We start from the raw sequence: 23,850 nt of genomic DNA on the forward strand, positions 1-23,850 counted from the left end.
CTTGCCTAGAAGGGCACGGCTCTGTATGGCGGGGTCGATGCCCAAGCCCCATCTGTGGCACGGCTGTATAATCACTCTCCAAGCCACCTTGGCCCGAGCAGGCCTCCCATCGCTACCAGCCCCAAAAAGTTGCAAATCAACTGCTGAACCTTACCAATGCAGGCCCAGCAAGAAGTGATGTACCACACGGTGGCAAGAAGAACCTGGTTCGCCACCACTACCCGGCCGGCTAAGGAAAGCCTCGCTGAACTCCAGTATAGTAGCTTGCTTCTTCCGAATGCTCAAAAGAAGAGGGGCTAACTGCTACTCCGAGGAGATATGGATGCCCACCTGGCATCCAAAATAACGGACTGAAGTGCCCCTTGGGATCCATTGGAAAGCATCAACCGGACGCCAAGCCGGGGCGGGCAAAGAGTCAACCCAAAATCCACACGACTTGTGCTAGTTGATCTGCATTCCGAATGCGCGACAAAAAGATCTCTATCGCCTCTGCAAGTCTCTAAAGGTTCCCCTCGTCGCCTAATAAGTATGTTGCTATATCATCTGCAAACTCAAAGTCTAGCAGCTCCTCCTGTGTACGGATGGGGCAATCCTGAAGCCCAATCTCCTGAGATGAGAGAAAGCTGCTCATGGCCTTGGCTACAAGCAGAAAAAGGCATGGTGCTAAATGGCAGCCCTACCAAACCATACAAGAGGGGAAATCAGTCACCTCTGGCTCCCTAAATGAGAACTTGGATGTGGGAGACCGAAGCAGTCGCCTCCCACACAATGAAGATGATGTCCAAAATGCTCCGATCCTGAACAAAACCTGTCTAAGTATCATGAATCAAGCTGGGGAGGAAAAGCTCTAGTCTCCTGCTGAATGCCTTGGCCAAAACCTTGCAGGTGGTCATGAGGAGGGTGATGGGTCTCCACTGCCGAATCTCCAAACTATCACCACCCTCTTTGGGAATCAAGTGGATCAAGCCCTCCGAAAGCCTCTCTGGCATGGTGTCCCATGCGGAAGCTCTGGAAGTCCTCTCTCAGCCCTAAACCCCTTTCTTGGAACATGTAGATGCAAAACGCAAACAGAAGATGGAGAGAAGAGAGAGAGGTAGCTATATTTTCAGTATATTCTATATAGTACAAAAAAGTACATTCATGGCAAGCCATAGGCTGCCCCATAAAAGGAGATCTGACTCAAGAGACTCCTATTCTACTGATCCTACTCCCTATAGGAGTGAATGCCCAATCAATGAGCTACGTGTACCTTATATAGGCCTTGGAAGATCCTATCGACTGGCCAATCAGCTGTCGGCCAGGTCCCTAGACATAAAAAATCCCTTGCTGCAACTGACAGAAGAATACTTCTTTTATGTGCTGGCCGACAGAAGCCACCTGGTCCATCCACCACATCTTCCCTACCAATCAAGGTGCAGAAGCTAATAAATCCTAAATCTGGTCCTGAATCTGTTCTTTATCTGTTGCCCTTCAAGGATTAGTCCTGGGAATGAGCATGCACATGTCTTGCAAATGGCATCCCCCTCTGCTAAACTTAATGATAGGATTCCAGCTTTTGACCCTAGATGACTGTCATCATCCCCTTGTCTCCTCATGGATTCCCTGTCATCCTTCCCTTCTTGGCAACCTTTTCACTGAAAACCCCGCCCGGTCTCAAAATCCACTCCAAATCTAATGATACTATAGTATAGTCTTAGACCTTGCGGACACCATCTCTCCACCTGTGGGGACCTGCAATCTCAAAGAAATCCCCGTGTGACCCTATCTCCTGCCTACATCCAAAAGAAAGCTCTAGCATGATATCGGTACTCCACCCTCCACTCCTCTATGGATCTGAGCTCAGTACACACGGCAGCCAACTGACCCTCAATCCATCAGCTATCTAGGACACTCTCCTGAAGTCGTTGAAGAGAAGCAAGGCCTCAGCAAATGCTCCTCTCTTGCTCACAGAATCCAGCCAATCTACTATGAGCTGCCTCCTGCACTAAATGGCTAATCTCACCTAGGCCTGAATCCAAGGTGCCTCCGCTGATCCTGAGAGAAAATGCAACCCCTCCCAAAGCTGCTCTATCCTCTTGCATATCTCGGAGTCCTGAATGAGGTTGTCAATGATTCAAGTGCTCAAGTGTCTGTTCGGCCTCCAGGAATCCTACAGAAACAGAATAATCGGTGCGTGATCGGAGAAAGTAGTGCTTGCCAAAATACCAATCATGCCCCCACGACTACAAGCCCACTCATCCACATAGAACCTATCAAGTTCAGATAGGTTGGGGCTGGTGCTCCTCCTGTCAGACCTCGAGAAGCACAGACTCCCGAGGCTGCGCCCAAACTCTACTAAATGCCAAGGGTCCTACCCTTTAAGGGCTAGGATCAACTCCTCCCAAGCAGAGTACTCTCAGCCAGAAATTGTAGCCATGCCTCCCCCGTGTACTCTGATCAACAGGTTTCCTGGGGAGCTTTCATCACGGGCCCTGCTAGGTCCCTTGGAGTTTGGCTTACATTCAGACAGCTACCCCCAAGGGCCCAGGAGAGGAGCCTGACTGGGAATCGGGGCAAGGATAGACTCAGCCTCGACATCGACTTTGCCATTCCTCCAAAGTGGCTGACCCCGATCCCCGACCCTATTCCCCCGCACTCGCTAGGAGAATTCACCAGGCATGATATTCTCCTGGTAGTTCATGGCACGGATGAGAGCTCCTCCTTGATCACCTTTTCGATTGGACCTCATAGGCCCCCATGGAGGACTTCAGGGGATGCACGTTACAACGGGTGAGGGTGATCAGTTTCCATGCACATGAGTGGCACATTTGTTAGCAGTCATCTCCTGTCTGTACACTATGTCAGGGCCTTTGTTGTTGTGGGTGTGCCTGCCCAGTTTTGGTGTCCCCCCATTTTTTCCTCACTTCCATGTATTTTTTCCCATTTTTTGTTTGGTGTGGGAGGCTGTTTTGTGCCTGTCGGCTGTTTCAGATGCTGGCTGACTGGACACCGCTGACCCGACCTGATGTGCTGACCTGGCCGACTGTAGATACACTGGCCGACAGCCCATTTGCTGGTCGACTCGCTGGGACAAGTCGTGGGCTGCTGTCGGCCTGTTTTGTGTTGGCCAACCAGCAGCCTGGGGCCATATAAAATGGCGGCCCCTTGGCCCCCCCACATTGTTCATTGTATATTCCGGGATTTCTTTGGTGTATATAGCAGAGTTACACTAGCTTCTCTCTCTCTCTTGCATCTGTGTATTGCTCTCTACAGCAGTTGTCTTCAATTCCGCTGTGCATTCTGACAACATTGACCCACCACCGGCCCATCACGAATTGCAAACATTAAGTGACATTTTTCCAAATAAAACCAATTGCAAACATTAAGTGACATTATCACAAACCTTCACTAAATAATTATAAGCACCCAAAAAAGGTATTACAACTCATACCTGTAGTGATACCCATGTTTTAATAGCACCAAGGTAATTGCCCAAATGGATTGTTCCTGTTGGTTGGACACCCGATACAACCCTCTTCCTGATCATCACTAACAACAAGCTTGATAAGTGCAATGCTCCCAAACATAAATTTTTGTTTTTATTTATAAAAAAAAACTCGAACTAAACCTTGCACACTACAAGCACCTTAAAAACTGCTCACAAAAATGCTTTTTTGAAATGCTTGTGCTATGTTTACTAAACCCATAGTTGCCAGAAATGGAACGGGGGGGAACTGAGAATGGAGGTCCTTGGGGAAATAGGAACTGGGTTCCTTGAGGGGAAATGGGAGCACAAAAACGCCATGTCGACATGTTTTGACATACAAACAATGCTTTTTTCTCCAAAAAAGCATAGCAAACGATAGGCATGCCTAAGAAAATGGTAAACATTAAGAGAGTTTATATAATAGATAAAGGCTTTATGTATGGCATGCATTGAAAACATGTTCTACAAAATGGCATATTTGGAAACAAGAGAACAAAGAAACGAGAACAGCAAGGCTGGGGAACGACGTTTCACCACTTTTAGGTGGAGGAACGGCATTCCCTAGTAACTATGACTAAGCCTCTTTTTGAATGAGTAAAACTCATTCCTCCTGCCTATAATTTAGTGAAGGCTCTATTTAACTTTACCATCCCTTCCCTCTTCCGCTCCCTATCGTGCACCTTGTATGTTGATGCTACACCTTTACCATCTCTGCACTTTCAATTTACTCTCATTGCAACAACTAGGCAACTTGCCGCCTATAGGCACCAACATGCATTGGGCATTGCACACTAGACCTCAGACCCGACAAAGGTCCCTTGAGAGACCCAAACATGGATTCCAATCAAATTCAGACACTCGCATTCGCACAAAGCACTCCAATGAATGTTCTCCATAGTCAAAGAATTTCCCTGGTTTGGGGGCTTTCCAATCTTGAATGAGAGAGGGAGAACCCCTGATTTTGGCATTAAAATGTCCAAAAACTAAATCATCATAACAAATGACCCAAAGTCCATATGCTTCTATACACATGGAGACACACATATTGCCCAACATGCAAGCCCATGGCTTTGATTGTGCCACAAAATCACGTAGAAGCATCGCCTTCATCAAGAGAACATCATAATGGATATTGAGAATGTTAAGACCACCATGCATCTTAGACGAGCAAACCAAATCTTTCTTCCTCAGACGAAGGGCTTTTCTGTCCACTTTTTTGTTTTCCACAAACATTCCAAGGCTTTAGACATGAAAATGTCAATCTATCTGCGAGACCAAGGCAGCAAAGGGAGATAGAATTGCACATACACCATGATTATAGACTGCATTATTCGTAGATGTACATGCAAAGGCCATGTAGACAGCTTCCAATATTCAATTTGCTTCTACATCACCCACCCTGTCTCTTCTTTGAGGGGGATCTCCCATCCAATGGGGTATCCAAGATGTCTGACTATCTGATCAGGTGGCACAATTTGTATTGGCCACAGTAATCTATGCCAATCATAATTTTCAGCGGTGACAGCTTTGATTTTGCAAAGTTGACGTTCAGCCCTGTTGCCAATCCATAAAGTGACAAAGCTTGCATGAATACCCTCACATCAAGCTCTGTGTTCTGAGAAAAAAAGAAAGAATCATCCGCAAAGGCTTAAGCCACAAAATTGTTTCCATTCCCCATGGAAATTCAATGTAGTAGGCCATCCTGTGATAGCATATCCATATGCACGAGCACCAGATGTGTAGCAACACCGTATGGCAGAGCACTCAGAGGACATCCCTGTCTAACAGATTCCCCTATCTTCCAAGGGGCTGAAAGTTCACCTCCCAAAATGCATTTCGTTGTACCTTCTTGATATAGCCAAAAAACAACATTTTTCATTTTGCACCCAAATCCCATTCTAACCATTACCTATGCTCTGAAATGCCATTGAACAGTATCAAAGGCTTTAGCTATGCCCACCTGCACAATGAGGACATCCAATGCATGTATTTGGCATATTCTATGCCTGTATGAGCATTGGCTACATTGTCCATAATTTGCCGAACCATATTGATATGGATGAAGGCAAACATGCAGTATACCTTTGATTCTATTCACAAGCATCTTAGTGACAAGCTTGTACACCACAGGCATCAAAGAGATGGGATGCCAATCTACTAAACCTTCACAAAGTTGTTTTTTGAGCAGCAATTTAAGTAAGCCTTCTTTCCAAGAATATGCCAGTTGTCCGATAGACCAACAGTAATTGACCATTGAGAGGATGGGTTGTTTTAGAACATCCCAAAATGCGTGAAAAAACTCCACCGTTAGTCCATCCCATCCTGGGGACTTCCATTTACCCAAATTTTTGAGAGCATCATCCAATTCTTCCCCAGTAAAAGATGCATCCATAGTAGCTGCCTCATGTAGAGTGACTATAGGTTGAACATACTGCAAGAGTTCATGGAGTGCATGGAATACTTCCTCAAAAGGGGGCTAAGGGGTAGCAAACATGTCTGCAAAATAGTGATGACAAACATTAGCAAGTTGTCCTTTTGTTACATGTCCAAGTTTCATTAAATAGTTTCACTCTTGCAATAGAGTGCTTTTGTCTGACTATGTGCAGATTTTTAAAAAAGGATCTAGAAGAACAGATTTTGTCAAGAAGTGGCTTTGTCGAGCTCGACTTTGCCACTTGTTCAACTTACGACCATCATTTTGGTCAAGACAATGTTTGGCCTTTGCCATATTCTCATGCTCATCAACTATCAAAGATCGCAATTGGCTAATTTCAGTGTATTCTTGCAAGGCTGATTTTGCATGAGCCACACGCATCCTAGTTTCCCCCATATACCATCTACCATAATCCAGAATAACAGCCTACATGTGCATCACAAAACCATACCAAGCAACATCCAAATCCTCTCGCATGTGAAGTATCAGAGGATGGACAGCGGCATGTACCATCTGTATAAAGCGAGCATGCGATAGATAACTGTTATTTAGCATCAGCAATCTTCTGTCATGCAAAGCATGGTTATGAATCGACATACCAAAATACAACCCAAGCCATACAAGCGCATGATCCGAAAGCCTCAATATATGATCAATCCACATTTTGGAGGTATATGCATCATATTGGGCAACATACATAAGATACCATCAGTCCAAACGTGCCCAATAGTGTGTAAGTACAATATGATGAAAAGTAAAGCCCAACTCTTGAGGATTTAGATGTGTCCACAAATCGCATGCATCCAAAAGAGTCATGGTTTGATCCCACATTTGTTTCTCGATGCTCATCATTTGTTAGCAATCATCTCCTGTCTGTACACTACACCAGGGCCTCTATTGTGGGTGTGCCCGCCCGTTTTTGGTGTTTCCCCATTTTTCCTCACTTCCATGTATTTTTCCCATTTTTTTCTAAGGTGTGGAGGGCTGTTGGCTGTCTTCTTTTGCTGGCCAACTAAGAGCTGCTACCCGACTAGTCTTCAATAGATCTGGCCGACTGCAGGCAGGCCGACCAAGGCTTTTGCTGGTCATGAGCATTCTAGGTGCTGGTCATGAGCACATGCTGCTATCGGCCTGTTTTAGACTGGCCGACTAGCAGCCTGGGACCATATAAAATCGCCCCTTGCCCCCCACACTCTCCAATTGTAGATCCGGGATTTTCTTGAGTGTATATAGCAGAGTTACACAGCTTCTCTCTCTCTCTTTCGTCTACGTTTTGCTCTCTACAGTAGTTGTCTTCATTTCCGCTGTGCATTTTGACATGGTATCAAAGCCCCAGGTGGCTTGAAGCTTGGACACAGTGGGGCATCGAGGGTTTGCTGATTTGAGGTGCTGATTGAAGATTACTTGGGCTGTTCGGGACTTGGAGATCGGGTAGAAGGAGGCCATCACCGTTGGACAACCACCTTGCATTTTATTTGCAGCCTCTTCTTCTTTTTTCCCACCAACCCTCCCTTCACAAGACCTTGTGAACCCTTGAGATGGCTGACTTGCTTGAGATGACTGAGAAGCACGTGAAGATCCCAACACTCCCCATGTTCCCGGGTGGATCAACAGTTGGACGGGAACAACTACGGCATATGGAAGGTAACGATGGAGTCCGTTTTGGAGTCTTATGACTTGGCTGATTTCATTGTTGTTGGTGTTCCTCGGCCGGAGTTGGAAGACGGGGAGTTACCCTCTATACGGAAGGAACGGGAGACTCAAGCAGCTTCTCTGTACAACAAGGTATCACCCATAAAGAGGATCTCCTTGAAAGTTCAGATGCGGGTGTGAATCCTGCAAAGTCGTCGACGATGCAGGAGCGCATCAACAAGTTACAGGCTCTTCAGTAGGAGGTTCTCCAGGAAGGGAAAGAGATATCGTCAAAGGATATGGCCATCACGTTGTTGTCCCATTTGCCCTCTCAGTACTCAGCATTTTACTCCTCTTTGATCACCAGTGGCAGGCTAAGCACCATCACGTGGGAGGAGCTTGTGCCAATGGTCTTGGACCACGAAGAGCGATTTACGAACCCTCCATAGGGGGAGGTTCTGAGGCCTTGACTGGCCAACGGTCGAAAGGCCATAACAACAAGAAGGACAAAGGGAAGTCTTCGTCGGAGAAGTTTCCCGATTCAGACCGTGAGAAACTGCACGCCGAGCGGACCTGTAACAATTGTGGCGAGAAAGGCTTCTATTGGAGGAAGAGTCCCAAGTGGAATAACGGGAAGAGTGTTGATTCTTTAGCTTCAACTGCAAAGACTCCAGCTTTTGTGCACTTGGAGATTTTGGACACAGATGCTGCATCTTCTTTAAGCGAGGAGGCAGTTGGCTTCACCGCCAACGATACTTGGGAGTGGATTCTTGATAGTGGTGCCTCCAGGCACATGATGTCACTAGCTTGGACATTTCCCAGTATGAAGGGGGTCTGGTGGACTCCAGGATGTCTAAATATTTGGAAAGTACAAGCTTTGGGAATGGGGGATTATCCTAGAATACAAAGGACCACAGTCCTAAACTTTAGGAGAGTTGCTATTTTTGGCCCGACTTCGATGGAAATTCTGTTCGCGTCATTACATCTGGAATTGAGCAAATACAAAGAGTTGGCAAAGTGCCTATGACAGAATGTCTTCTAGTTGGGATATTTTAGAGGTAAAGATTATGGGAGAACCCATCTCTTAGATTGGGACATGTGGCAAGCATAGTTGTTTCTCGTACCGGTACGAACAGGTTTGTACGGTACGAGTAGTACAGTACGATATCGTAAGGTACGATATAGCCGTTTCGCTGCCGCCTGCGCCGTTTCTTTCGCCTTTTTGTAGCCGTTTGAAGGGCCATTTGCTGGCCGTTTTTGGCTTGCTTTGTGGCCCATGTGTTTGCTTGGCCCATTGGACATGTTACATGCTTATAAAATGCCCACCCCCTAAGCTTCTCTCAAGGCTCTCATTACTCAAGTGACCATCAAGCCCCCCCCTCTCTTGAGTCTTGCTCAAGTGACCATCAAGCCCTCTCTCTCTCTCTCTCTCTCTCTCTCTCTCTCTCTCAACTCTCAACTTTCAAGCCACTCTCTCCCCCATAGGCCATCTCTCAAGCCTCTCTCTCTCTCTCAAGCCTTTAGGCTCTCTCTCTCTCAAGACTCAAGACTCAAGCCTCACTCTCTCATTTTCTCAAGCCTCTCTCTCTCTCTCTCTCTCTCTCTCTCTCTCTCTCTCAAGCCTATCCATCTCTTGAATCTTCTAACTTCTCTCTCTCTATTACAATGACAAGGGAGAAGAATGAAGCCTTCAATGTGCATGCTATCCATGTAGAGAAAGCCGATGGAAAGTCCAAGTCATATAGGTGGACTTGTAAGTATTGTGGCAAACAATACACAAGTGGAGTTACTAGGCTTCTCCAACATCTTGGAAAGGTGGGGGGGCAAGTTGCGCCATGCAAGGAAGTCCCCCTTGCTATATCCGATGAGATCTTCAACAAGATCTGAAGACAATGGAGGGTTAGGGTTAGGGTTTACACAGGTTCAAGCAAGCGTGGAAACCAAGAGAAGAGTGAACACGACTTCAGTATGCCTCAATGATAAGAAAAGTGAAGTACAATGGCCACATGATAGTGACCCTAAAAGATAAGTGTTCAAATGTCCGGCCATAAATGTGCCGGGTGGACCAAAACACTTATAAACTGCATATAAGTGAAACTGAACTAAACTGGGGGAAAAAACCTCCACTAACTGAAGTAAAAAGTGCCCCAGTAACCTACTGATGATCACTAGCACTCCTTTGGGTGCATACACAGCATAAAACCCAACAAACCCCCCTGGAGTGATATGTGATCACTGTACATCATCCACCAAAAGGAAACAAATTCAAAGCATTGCGGAATGCTTCAAATTTCGGACGTGGTAATGCCTTGGTGAAGATGTCTGCCACATTCTGATCTGTAGGATAGTAGATCAGACTGATATCTCCTGCTTGGAGTCTCTCCCGAACAAAATGATAGTGAATCTCAATGTGTTTCGTGCGAGCATGAAACACAGGATTCCTGGCCACGGCAATGGCACTCTGACTATCAGTATAGATAGGTGTAGGCTCCTCCACTGAAATATCCATATCAGTCATGAGACGACGCAGCCAAACACACTCAGCAGTAGTAGTGTAGGCTGCTCTGTACTCTGCCTCACAAGACGAAGTGGCCACTGTGGTCTGTTTCTTGCTTAGCCAAGAAATGCATGAAGCGCCAAGGAAGAAACAATTTCCACTAGTGGAATGTCTGGTATCAAAATCACCAGCCCAATCTGAATCACTATAAGCGTGTAACTGCATGTCACCCCCCTCAGGATAAAGCAACCCAAGAGACAAGGTACCCTGCAAATAACGGAATACACGCTTCACAGCTTGCCAATGTGACAACCGTGGGCTGTGCATGAATCTGCTCAACTGAGAGACTGCATACTGAATATCTGGCCTTGTATTACACAAGTAAATGAGGCACCCAACAGCCTGAGCATATGTAGTGGCATCAAAGGAAACACTGTCATCTTGTAGTGACAGTTTCATCCCAGGCTCCATAGGAGTACTAATAGGCTTGCAATCCTGAAATTTAAACTTCTCCAGAAGTTTAGCAACATAGCGTGATTGCAACAACCCAATGCCTCTGTTATCCTGCACAAACTGTATGCCCAAATAGTAATGTACAAGGCCCAAGTCAGACATGTCAAATGTCTGTTGCAGTATCTCCTTAAAAGCTGCAATTTTGTCATCATTACTTGAGGGGTTCAACAGCATTCCTCATGCTGAGGTTCAAAGAGGTATGAAAAGCCAAGTAAGATCTTGGCAAACAGTGCAAGATGGTGGACACAAGCTGTGTCTCAGGAATAATCTCATCCACATTGATGAGTTGCTCTCTCAAATCCTGCAGCTTGTTTAAGTGGCTAGACATATCATCTCCTTCATTCATTTTCTGATTTTCCAGCTCTCTTTTCAAAAATGAGATCCTAGCCTCATTACGAGCAGCATACATCTGCTCCAAAGTCACCCATGCATTCTGTGAAGAGCCAGCTGAACGAATATGAGGTATAATGGACCTCTGAACTGACAATGCAATGAGTGACAAAGCTTGTGCATCCCTGGCATCCCATGTCTTTTGAGCATTTGTTCTCTGAACAGGCAATGGCTGTCCTGGAGCCTGTACCTGTTGTCCTCGTCCACGAGCACCCCCTTGGGGAGGAGTCTCTGGAGCCAATGGACCTGGACGTGGTTCATCACCACTAACAAAATCCCAAAGACCTTTTGCCACAAGCACATTTTTCAGCATAAAACTCCACAAGGAGTAGTTCGTGCCATCCAATTTGTCTTCCTTAGACAAATATGTGAATACATCACTTTGCTGTTGATTTGCCATTATGCTTTACGCACAATGTTGTACCTGTTTACCAAAAAACCCAATAGCAGAAACCCTGATAATAACTGTACTCCACTGAATACAGTTCACCCAAATCTGCCTGCACTCTCAATCCTCTGAATGTGCAGCTCAATGCACCAATGACTGAGTAGAGCAGCAAATGGCGTACACAATGCCAAAATGCCCCAAAAATGCCCAAATTTGCTGCACCCAAACTGTGCAAAAAAACCTGTATATTTCCTTGCTAGAAAATCTGCCTGCTGTGCCTGTATATTTTCACAGAGAAAATAAAAATGCCCAGTATTCAAAATATGTAATGCTTACCACTTCTGTATTGTGCAGGTACTCAGCAACTCAGTCGAGGTGCTGTACGGAAGCATGTACGAAAGCAGAAGACTAAAACTGCAGTTGAATGTTGACGTTGCAGATTCTGGTCGACTGTACTGTGCAAGTACTTTGACTGTACTATTGCAGTCGTGTACTGTACTGTGCAGTGTACGGAGCAGGGTGACCAGTTCCACAGTACTGTCCTGCGCAAGTTTGTACAGAGGCGCAGTCTTCGAAGCAGGTACAGTATACTCGTGCAAGGTGTACGGGCTGAAGGCTGACGGCGCACAGGTGATGGTGGCTGCGCTTGACTGAAGTAGTACCCGACTGAAGGCGACGTGCAGTACTGAATGTACGGGCAGCTAGCGCACACGTACAGCTGAAGGCGGCGCAGGCTAGGTGTACGGGCAGCAGATGCTGAAGCCGGCGCTTGACTGGATGTACGCATGCTGTACGGGCAGCAGCAACAAGAGTACGGGCAGGGCAATGCAGAGCTTCAATGCTCTGATACCAATTGAAGACAATGGAGGGTTAGGGTTAGGGTTTACACAGGTTCAAGCAAGCGTGGAAACCAAGAGAAGAGTGAACACGACTTCAATATGCCTCAATGATAAGAAAAGTGAAGTACAATGGCCACATGATAGTGATCCTAAAAGATAAGTGTTCACATGTCCGGCCATAAATGTGTCGGGTGGACCAAAACACTTATAAACTGCATATAAGTGAAACTGAACTAAACTGGGGGAAAAAACCTCCACTAACTGAAGTAAAAAGTGCCCCAGTAACCTACTGATGATCACTAGCACTCCTTTGGGTGCATACACAGCATAAAACCCAACAAGATCAAGGGTGGATTGGGTGCTCACTGTGATAGTGGTAGAAGCTCAAGGGCGGATGATGAGGTCATTTCCCCGCCTTGCGATACATCCTCCCCCGCCGCCTCCATCGGTGCCGCCTCCGCCTCCTCAAAGAGACAAAGGCTTGAGTCTACCATGAGGCAAGCCACTCTAGCCCAAGCCACCGGGGGGTTCTCTTCTTCTCTATCACATCTCCGAGAACGGTAACGGCTAGCGGATATAGAGATTGCACGCACCATTATTGAGTGCAATCTCTCATTCCATGTGCTCAAGGTAGATCAATGGAAGTCAATGGTGAAAGCCATTGCAAATGTGGGCCCATGTGAAGGATGGACTGGCGTCTCCTATCATGACATGCGCACGAAGAGGCTTGTGGATGAGAGGGAGAGAATCGATAGATCTCTCAATCCGGTGCCGGCGGCATGGTCCAAGTATGGGTGTAGCATCCTCTCCGACGGATGGAGTGACCGGAAGGAAGAGGCATCATCAATATACTTGTCTCTTGCCCTCTTGGCACATACTTTGTGTGGGGCGTGGATTCCGGAAAGGCGGGGAGGAAAACATCGGGTGCATTCATGTATCGCCATATCAAGCAAGCCATCATGGAGGTAAGTTTCAACTCTCAAATTGCACTCAAGTCTTTAAAGTTTAGGCTTTAGTATATGTGATATGATCATATGTGGCTATATCATGACTCAAGTCTCATACCGCATACGCTCATTGCATCCATTCATGTGCATTGTGACATGTAGGTTGGATCGAAGAACGTGGTGCAAGTCATCACCGACAACGCTTCAAATTGCCGTCGGATGGGGAAGTTGCTCGAAGAGGACTATCCCTCCATAGTATGGACGCCTTGTGCCTCCCATTGCATTGACTTGCTCATGGAGGATATGGGCAAGTTAGTGTGGATGAAGGAAGTAATGACCGAAGCTATCTCTATTGTCACCTTCTTCACCACAAAGGTGAAGGTGCTTGCCATGTTCCGCGAACATAGCAAGTTGGAATTGAAGAAGCCTTCATCTACACGCTTCGCCTACATGTGGCTCCTCTTGGAGCGCCTCCACGATGTGAAATCCTCCCTTCGCCAAATAGTGGTCTCCACAATGTGGAATGAGTGGGATGAGCGAGAATCGGCGGAGGCCAAAGCCATGCAACGGCTTTGCCTAAAGGAGGAGTTTTGGCAGTCGGTCCGCACTATTGTCATTGCGGTCACGCCCTACTATAGGGTATTGCGGATGACCGACATGGAGGGAGCCACCATGGGCCTTCTTGTTCACTTCATGAGAGAGGCCATAGCAGAGTTACGCGCTTCTCCTTCCATTGACGAGGAGAAGCGCGATGGTATGTTGGCCATTGTGGAGAAGAGATGGAAGTGGATGCGAAGACCTATCCATGGTCTTGCCGCTTTATTGCATCTACTACCTGTTGGAAGAGGGAATCCCTTGTGAAGCCCCTCTTTTGGTGGGAGACGTTTGGGTATGCCCTCTCAAGCCTCCAAAAGGTGGCTTTGAGAATCCTAGCTCAGGATTGCTCTTCAAGTGCATGTGAGAGGAACTGGAGTTCCTACTCACTTGTACACACGAAGTTACGTAATCGCTTGAGCACGCAACAGTTAGAGCGGCTAGTGTATTGCCGCGCTAACTTGCGCATGGTGCGCGCAATGCAAAAGATGGAATCGGCGAGACAGGTATAAGTTACAACTTATAAGTTATAAGTTATAAGCATTCAAATTTCGAACTTCAATGTTTATTGAAATTTGGAACCAAATTCTAATCCATTGCTTGTCACTTGATCATTGTACAATGTAGGTGAATGTGGATGCATTCAAGCTCATAAGGGCACTCTTGAGAGTGTAAACAAAGTGCAGGATGAGGAGGAGGAGAGGATCTATGCAGAGATCTATCGAGAGCTCCCTCTCTCTTCATTAATAGAGGCTCTCTTGCTGCACACTAGCCTCTACCACTGTTACAAGCTGCCCTAATGATGGCTACTCTCTTTCTCTCTCTCTTGAAGGCTGCCCATGAAGAATACCAGCTGTTGGGGACAGTTTTGGAGGCTTCCATCACGAAGAAATACTGAAGGCAAGGGTATTTAATCATTTATTATGATTTCTAGCCATTGTACTTGTTGTACCAGTCCCTTGTACTTGTTGTACCAGCCAGTGTACTCGCTGGCTTGTCTTTGCAGGATATAACTCTCTTTCCAAAGGATACATGTTGTCTAACCCAAAGCGGAACGAGGTTGTCGTCAATAGAGACGTGGTTTTTGATGAGCATGTTCTAGCTTCCACTATAGATGAGCCGCCACTTCTTGGAGACCCAGATGAGTCTGATGATGATTCCCAGTCGATTGTTCCAGTTGGACAGCCTCAGTCAGTTGAGGAGATTGAGCCCGCGGCTGGAGATGAGTCCCCGCACAACAAGACGCTCCGCGTTCTGTTTGAGTACCCAGGTAGCTGTTAGACACCCTTCAAGAGTTGGGTGTTACAGAGCTTCCCTCCGAGTGGACCACAAACGACGGACCTTGAAGATCGCATAGAATTCGTGACAAAAGTCATTCAACGGAGCTCTTAGAGGTAAACTATGCTTTGATGTCTCGTATCATGCGGGACAAAGAGCCCACTTCCGTAAAAGAAGCCCTTGTATAGGATACTTGGAGGAAAGCCATGCAGGTGGAACTAGATGCCAAAGAGAAGAATAATACTTGGGAGTTGGTTCCGAGGCCGTCAAAACGGTCTGTCATTGGTGTCAAGTGGGTCTTTAAGACCAAGTATATGTCAGATGGGTCGGTGGACAAACACAAAGCCAGACTTGTGGCTAAGGGTTATGCTCAGCGGCTTGGCATTGACTATGAGGATATCTTTGAATCGACAGCGAGGATGACCACGATTCGGACCGTTCTTGCCCTTGCTTCTTCTCAGCGGTGGTCCGTATATCAGATGGATGTAAAATCCGCGTTCCTTAATGGTGACCTGCAAGAGGAGGTGTATGTTGAGCAACCTCCAAGCTTTGAGGTTCCAGGATCAAAGGGGGTGGTTTACAGGTTGCGGAAGGCCTTGTATAGTCTTAAGCAGGCTCCCAGGGCTTGGAATCAGAAGATTGATTCGTTCTTTCTACGGACTGCATTTCAGAGATCAGTTGCAAACTCTAACTTGTATCTCTTTCAAGAACGCGACATGGTCACGTTGATCATCCTTTACGTGGATGACCTCATTCTCACTGGCGGTCATGTGGAGCACATTGCAGTGGCAAACGCTGCCTTGTCGAAGGAGTTTGAGATGACCGACTTAGGCTTACTCCACTTCTTCTTGGGATTGGAGATCTGGCAAACCCAAAGGGGGTTCTTTGTCTCTCAGTAGCGGTATGTCCATGAGTTGCTTGAGGCCTTTGGGATGGAGAACTGCAAGCCTATCACGTCACTGATGGACCCTAACACGAAGCTTACAATGAATAATCCTTGTGAGCCGGTTGATGCCTCTCTATACCGGAAGCTAGTTGGTTCATTGATCTGGTTGCTGAACACCAAATAAGACTTGAGCTTTCCTGTGGGGCTGTTAAGCTCGTTCATGCAGACACCTTTGAAGTCTCATTGGGACATAGGATTGTAGATCTTGCGGTATCTGCAGGGTACGAAGGATCTCGGACTCTTCTACGACACTGGAAGTGAAACGACGGACCCAGTTCGACTCCAAGGCTGGAGTGACTCAAATTGGGGAGGAGATCCAGACATGAGGAGATCTACATCAGGCTACAATTTTACCCTCGGCTCAAGAGTTGTTTCATGAAGCAGCAAGAGGTAGCCAACTATTGCCTTGTCGTCTATAGAGGCAGAGTACTGGACTGCTTTTGGTGCTCCTTGCGAGGTTGTGTGGCTACAAAGGTTGCTTAGCGAGATTGGGTTTCTACAGAAGGAGCCCACGGTCATCCAGTACGATAACCAGAGTTGTATTGCTATTGCTCGGAACCCGGTCTTCCATGCCTGGACCAAGCACACAGAGATACAATATCACTTTGTTCGTGAGAAGATCTTGGCTGGTGACATCTTGCTTCTTTATTGTTCGACGGAGGACAATGCCACAAACCTCTTCATGAAGTGTCTACCTCAGGCTATGCTTCGGCGACACTCCAACTCACTGGGGTTGGTTCCACATCCAGCAGCTGAGAGGGGGTGTTAGCAGTTATCTCATGTCTGTACACTACACCAGGGACTCTGTTGTTGTGGGTGTGCCCACCCGTTTTCGGTGTTACCCCATTTTTCCTCACTTCCATGTATTTTTCCCATTTTTTTCTGAGGTGTGGAGGGCTGTCGGCTATCTTCTTTTGTTGGCCGACTGAGAGTTGCTGCCCGACTGGTCTTCAGCAGATCTGGCCGACCAGGGCTTTTGCTAGTCGTGAGCATTCCAGGTGCTGGTCGTGATCCATGCTGCTGTCGGCCTGTTTTAGACTGGCCAACCAGCAGCCTGGGGCCATATAAAATGGCTCCTTGCCTCCCACACTCTCCAATTGTAGATCCGGGATTTTCTTGAGTGTATATAGCAGAGTTACACAGCTTCTCTCTCTCTCTCTCTCTCTCACATCTGTGTTTTTCTCCCAGCAGTTGTCTTCATTTCGGTTGTGCATTCTAACATGATCCCACATTTGTTTCTCAATGCTCATCATACGAGAACGATGAGACAAACTGTCAGCATACGCACGTGAATTGTTAAAATCGCCTGTAATAAAAGCATTTGATAGCCATGGATATGTTTGAAAGACTGCCACATTGCAGCCTTGGTCACTGAAGTTTGTGAGGCATAAACACTCACAAATTTGTACAACTCATCAGCAATCATACATTGCACAACAATCCGTCTGCCATTGGGATCATTGTATGCCAAATGAGGTTGAAGTTCATATATATACCTAGATGAATCCAGGAACATGCCCAAATTCACCTTTTAGAACGTGCATGTTATATACTCATGGTAGTCAATCCACAAGACTATATAACTATCAACTCCATTATGCATAGTATGCACTAGATACTACGACATCCCCACTAACGTCATCAGTGCCCAATAGTGGGTGTAGAACTCTGTATCAAGATATAATCTCACACACGCACTGCACACACAAACACACACACACACACACATAAGAGCATATATTCACATAAAGCTCTTCGTCCAGAGTTTCTGTCAAACAGACTCAGCCATAATGAAGCCTAGCACTAAGGGAAGTAACAAATAGAAAGAATTAGTGCAATACTAACCATGATAAGAGTACCAAAAAAGGCTAGCTTTCCCGCATATAAGATGTGATAACCAGAGAAAACCTCATTTCTACCAACAAAAGCATGCTGCTTGGCTCCTTATATCACTATGCAATGTATAAAGTGGAATATCATCATGAACATTCCTCGGATGTAAAAGATTGTCACTGTCATTGCCAGCAGATACATCAGGATTTGTCGCAGTGTGTGAAAAAAAGGGTTACCCTCATAACTATAGCCCACATTCTGCCCACACGTGTAACATTACCCGAGATATCTCGCACCCCAGAAGTTTGTCGCAGTGTGTGCAAACAAGGGTTACCCTCATAACTATAGCCCACATTCTGCCCACACGTGTAACATTACCCGAGATATCTGGCACCCCAGAAGTTTGCCCCGTTGTAGAGATACCTTCTATCCAATTACGAGACACTACAAGTCTTCATCTAAGAGGGATAATTTTCCTAGGTGTCTGCCATGCATTTGGCTCTTGTTTTTCCTTTTCTTTCCCTTTTATAACAGGAGGGCTTGCCGTGCCGATTTTTACTTTTCCCTTATCTAGAGTGACATTTGGGGCCTGCGCCATGTTTTTCCCCTTCTCTTCCTGCATGGGTACAACATGAACAACCTCTAGAGGTGGCATTGCCGCTACTGGCAGCTGCAAAAGTACCAATGGGCATTCTGATGCCATGTGCTCGAACTTTCTACAAGAGAAACAAGAGCCAGTAAAATTCCCCCATTTGAGCTTGAAGAAAGCTTCCTGTGTCTAGACTCTGAAGTTGTGACATGTGGAAGCTCTGGTTAGTCTTCTTTCAGCCCTAAGCACTGCATAGGAAGACTTGATGCAAGGACAATCAGCATAGACACAGAATAGAGAGAGAGAGAGAGAGAGAGAGAGAGAGAAAGAAAGAAAGAAAGAGATTTTATTAACGTCTTCCAAAAGACCGAACTCGGCCTATGAGACAAATCGGAGTACCTGTATAGGGTATCCTCTGTCATCCCAACAAAATGAAAAAGTACTGAACTAAAAAAAGCTGAATCTGGGTGCGCAATAAGTACAATGAATGGTGAAGGGGATGGAGCTCTACTACTAGGAGAATGCAAAGCTATATGCATGGAGTATACAATCATGATATGCAACCTAGCTAGCTCCATCCTGTACCATACTGGGGGTATACATCAATGAAGGGGGTGTCCACAGCTCCCTGAAGAACATGCCTGGGTGTGCTCTGAAGCGAGCCAGTCGCTCCGCACCCTCTCTGTGAAACTGAGCTCTGAGCTCTGATCTCTGTCATCTCTCTCTGGTATAGGCGTGGTGTCCGAAAGCCAGGTGTCCTCTGTCTCCTGCGGGCTCTGAGAGTCTCTGCTCTCTGGAGAGTATTTCCCTGCCGTGTAGGGGCTGGGAGTGGGGTGGATCTGTGAAAAAATGTAGTAATCTGTGTCTGTCGTCCCCCCTCAAGGGCTGTCTGAGCCTGTAATGATGTCTCTCTGTGGCGCTGTATGTCTAGAATGAATCTCCCCAGTATGCGCTGGTCTGCTGCCTCAAAGATCTGGCGTAGGGAATGTGGCTCTCTTAATAAAATGGGATATCTCTCTCTAATGGCTGTATATGCTCTGCATCTGCATACATAATGCTCCTCACTCTCCACCTCCTCTCTGCACAATCTGCATACCCTCTCCTCTTGGGGGATCCGTGCTGCTCTGCCAGTCTCAATCTCCAATCGGTGTGATGAAACTCTAAGCTGACCAATAGCCACTCGGGAGCCGTGTGGTAAAAAGCCCTCCATGTATCTAGGCCTCTCTATAAATCCATCATCAGTGATACTCATGAAGTGATCTCTGTAGTATAGCATCTTCGGTGGAAGAGGCTGTGTAGGCGATATCCATGTCTCTCGTGTATAGAGCTGCCATAGATCCTGTCTCAATACTCTGTTCCTCTCACTATGAGAGAGAGAGAGAGATGGCTGTATTTTTAGTATATTCATAGATGTATTAAAAAGGTTAGAATGTATGTGGCCTTAGGCCTTCCCAAAAGGGGTAACAAAACCCTATTCTATGACCTCACTCCATAGGGAGTGTGATACCCATGATGACTCATGGGCTAGCCTTTTATAGGCCCAAGCATGCAACTCGCTGACTGCTGGTCGTGTAAGCCCAACGGGGCGTGCCGTGGCAGATTCTACCATGTGTCCGAGAGAAAGATGGAGAGAGAGAGAATAGGGATCTTGCATAGTACACCACATCGAGCAAGGAACAGGCCCCGCCCCCTTTTCACGAATTTATTTCAAGAGAAATCCACGGGCACGCTGGCCAGGATCAATACAATCAATGAATACAAAACAGCCAGATATGCTGATGTAGGATATCCAAGTGGATGTCGATGTCGATGTCTAGACACGAGATCTCTGATGCCGAGCACACCACGGGGATGACCCACAAGTATCTCTCACTGGGCTAGTACCAGGTCCAATATTCAAATCCAAAGCCAATGAATCCAAATCCAAATACAAGCCCAAGAATCACTCACTCATCCCATGAGTAATCTCCACAACTCCTACACCCTTGTCGATGAAAACCATCGAAAAGCTCCTTCTGGCAAGAAAACTGATATAAAACCTATTTTACTGGTTTTCTGGTGATAAAAACCTCCAAAAAAACAGTATTTAGAGTTTCTAGAGCAGTTTTAGGGTTTTTGAAATTTTTAGGGTTTTTGAATTTTCAGTCCGTATAGTTCCGTACGGCTGTACGGATCCGTACAGTCGTACGGACCATAGTCACCAGAAACGAGAAACAAAAACAGAAACGGCACCTCCTCGAAAACAAAAACGACAATAGCTGGGAGACGAAAACGGCACATATACTTGATAAATTAAACTACATAACCAAAAACTAATAATTACAAATTCAACAACGAGACTTTTTCAAATTTGCATAAAGGACACCTCAAGATCAAGTCAATTTCTTGTTGAATTTAGAATAGAAAGTCCAATGCAAATACAACAGCCAAGTTTGGAACTCGTGAGTAGACTCAACCTTGCGAGAGATGCACATCATCTGAGCCCAGATCATCATAATCTAGAAGTTGTTGGAGCCACAATCCCCTGCTTCGCCCACACTAGCTATCCGGTCAGGCGGTAAACTCGCCTGCTCCTCTGCCTCTGAACCTTCCTCATCCTCTAACCAATACTTCCAAGGTTGGGGGTTCTCATAACGCTCAAGAAGACGCAAGTTGGCTGTAACATGCGGAAGCTTCGGGGGAGATCGGTAACTTCAATGCTCAAATCAGCACACTTGTCACGACGAAATTAACGCACAAAACTGAATGTGGATGTGCAGAAAAATAGAGAGAGAGAGAGAGACCGAGAAGAGGACACAGTATTGGGTCCCGAATACCCTCTGTAGGGCCCCCACCACGAATGGTGTATTTGCTTTTATTAGAATGATGCGAAATCTGAAAATAAAAGACTGACTGAACCTGTTTTGGCTACAATAGATCTCTGCCCTTGACCTTCAAACCTTCACCCTTGCGTTAGCTTCTCCCTTGGCTGTCCTGTCCCTTGAGTAGCTGCAGCACCTTGTGAATTATGAGATAACTAGGACTGAATTATGCCATGAGTATTTATACCCCTTCAGTGTGCTGGTCGGCTGGTATAAATCCAGGCGGCTGATTATTAAAAGCCTCACGACCTGTTTATTCAGCATTCAATGCTGGAAATCATGCACATCACACTAATGGAGGGCTGGCCACCTATGCGCATGGCCTTTGGCTGCTGGGCAGCCTGTGTGGGCTGCCCCACACCTGGCTGACAGGCCTCTAAGGGCTGGATGCCCTGTCAGCTGCCTGTCCAGAGGCCCTAGAGCTGGCCTACAGCCCTTCCAGCCCAAACTCGAGCAAGTGGGCACAACATGGGGCCCTCCTGGCCCCTTGGGGTGGCTCTAAACCTCCCCATGCCCACTACATGAGCCTTAGGCTTGGCTCTAAGATAGCCCTATGGACTGGCCCCTATTCTACATGCAAACCTACATGTCCACACAAAGGTCTGGCATCCACTATCATACCAGATACACAAAACCACTGAGATCATTCCAAAGGGAGACTCACAGTGCGGATTGGCACTGTTTCATGTGCAGGACAATGCACACCTGACCTTGGACGCATATGCAAGACAATGTACATCTGACCTCGGACGACTGGAGTGGAACCTTGGCTGACTCGTCCCAGACTGGGCTCACATGGGACCAGTTTTCTACCCCAGGTCCTGCACCTTCTGTACAGATATGTCACGTGCATCCAAGCTCACAAAAATTAGTTCATTGATCTTTTGAGTGCCAAGCCGGTTTCACTTCTTTGAAGCAATATGGATAAATGAGCTCTATAGTTGCTCCAAACAAGAGGAACTGACCGTCTGGCTCAGAATCTTGATGGCCAATTGTTGCAACTCTAGAGTGTCTATCTATGTGCCTATAAATGAAGGATACAATTTGGATGGCTTGCTCTATGATGAGAGCAATCCAATCCAACTTCCCGATGTCCTTGAGAAGATTGTTGAGGTAGTGCGCCATGCATACAGAAAATGTGATATGAGGAAACCTCTCACACAACAATCTACCGGCTGCCTTGTTCGCATTCCCTATCTCGGACACATCATGCCATCAGATAAAGTAAGATTGCCCTCTGGAATAGGCAATGACACCATGAATGGATCTGGACCGAGTGTCGCTCCAACCAAATGCAATAAGTGTGATGCCATTCCTGTCCCAAGACGACTTGACTCTCTATAGCTACAGCATCTATGCCCTTCTCCTTACACTAGTAAGGTGGTTCTCAATGCCTTTGATGATGGAGGAGTATAAATGGATCCATACTCTGCAATCTTGTGCACCATATCCTTGAAGTAGAAGCTACGAGCAGCTGGAAAGGCAATGGCGTCATGGTAGAAGAAGCGCGCAACACTACCATCCACCTCCTCCTTCTTTGGGTCCCATCTACTCTGAAGTGTACTCTGCCTCGAGCGAAGAGTACCCCCCACGCCCACTACTGGTGGTGGTGCTCCAAATGGACTTGCAATGGGTCCAAAAAATGATGGCATTGCACCAAATGAAGACCTAGTGGTTCCAGAGGTTTGTCCTGAAGTGCCCACATATGTGAAAGGATCTACTCCCACCCCTGCTCTCCGTGCTGATGAAGATGGCCGCGTCACTTCGTCTTTCCAGCGAAGCTCCTCTCGAGTAATGTTAGTACAAAACGCAATGTCATGTCCATGCTAACGAAGCAGGTGTGCTCGAATACGAGTTGCACTACCTGACTTCGTAAGGAGACAATATTTGCATGTCCATTTTTTCACGCCTCCTGTTTTGTAGGCACCCCCCGCCAGTACCTCATCCCACCAAGACCACTCCGTAGATTTGGACTTCTTTCAGGTGGAACGAAACTGATCCATGGAGACCATGGGTGCAAAGACTGCAAAGAAGGAATGAGGAACATGGGTCATTGCAATGGACAATAAAGACAAGGTGCCAAGAGATTCTGAAAAAAAGAAAGTACACAATAGAGCGGACAGAGTTCGCAGAAAAAATAAATTCTTTATTCATTCAACATTAGCAATAGTTTTTGGCAATACAAGTTACAACAAGCGACTTTCTACATGGGTTTATTGTCCTGCTCATGACTGGCAAGTGCCCCACCATGAACTAGGGCCACAGCAGGTGCTTCTACAAGCTACAGGTTTTGTCATATGGGTGCTCGTCTTCGAGTGTGTCTTGGAACCACTTACAATAGCAAGCAATCTTCATCATCCCAAAACCACATAGGAGGGCAGTGACATCGTCAAGCCCTCTTAGAGATTGCCTCTTGTAATGTCAGGCTCTCTCGAAGAGAGAAAGAGCATCGACAATGAGCTGTCTCGATGTATTGTCGCTCAGCCACGCATGAACGACAACCGCTCATAGAATGCCATTGGTGCAAACTATTCAATGCAACACAATAAGAAGAAGAGAGGGATTAATTGAAAAAGGACTTGTTATATTTAAAAAAAAGTGCAATTTAATTAAGATGCTTCCCATCTGGTTTTAAAAAAAGTC

The 23,850-nt window shown here is 46.4% G+C and overlaps 1 protein-coding gene across 2 annotated transcripts in view; it reads right to left on the bottom strand.

Annotated features, from left to right (window-relative positions):
• The window catches only part of OVA4 (Nucleotidylyl transferase superfamily protein), a 100,917-nt gene that overhangs the window by 70,309 nt on the left and 6,758 nt on the right, over positions 1-23,850 (bottom strand). Inside the window, exon 3 of one of the 2 annotated variants that reach the window (XM_086815424.1) lies at positions 3,431-3,518. In XM_086815424.1, the coding sequence (XP_086671550.1) occupies positions 3,431-3,518 (88 nt within the window). Of the gene's footprint in view, positions 1-3,430; positions 3,529-23,850 lie in introns of both variants that reach the window. The other variant, XM_086815433.1, reaches the window with a different exon arrangement.

This window comes from Cibotium barometz, chromosome 2, assembly GCF_041138505.1.
Source record: "Cibotium barometz isolate CiBa-2024 chromosome 2, ASM4113850v1, whole genome shotgun sequence".
Taxonomy (NCBI): Eukaryota; Viridiplantae; Streptophyta; class Polypodiopsida; order Cyatheales; family Cibotiaceae; genus Cibotium; species Cibotium barometz.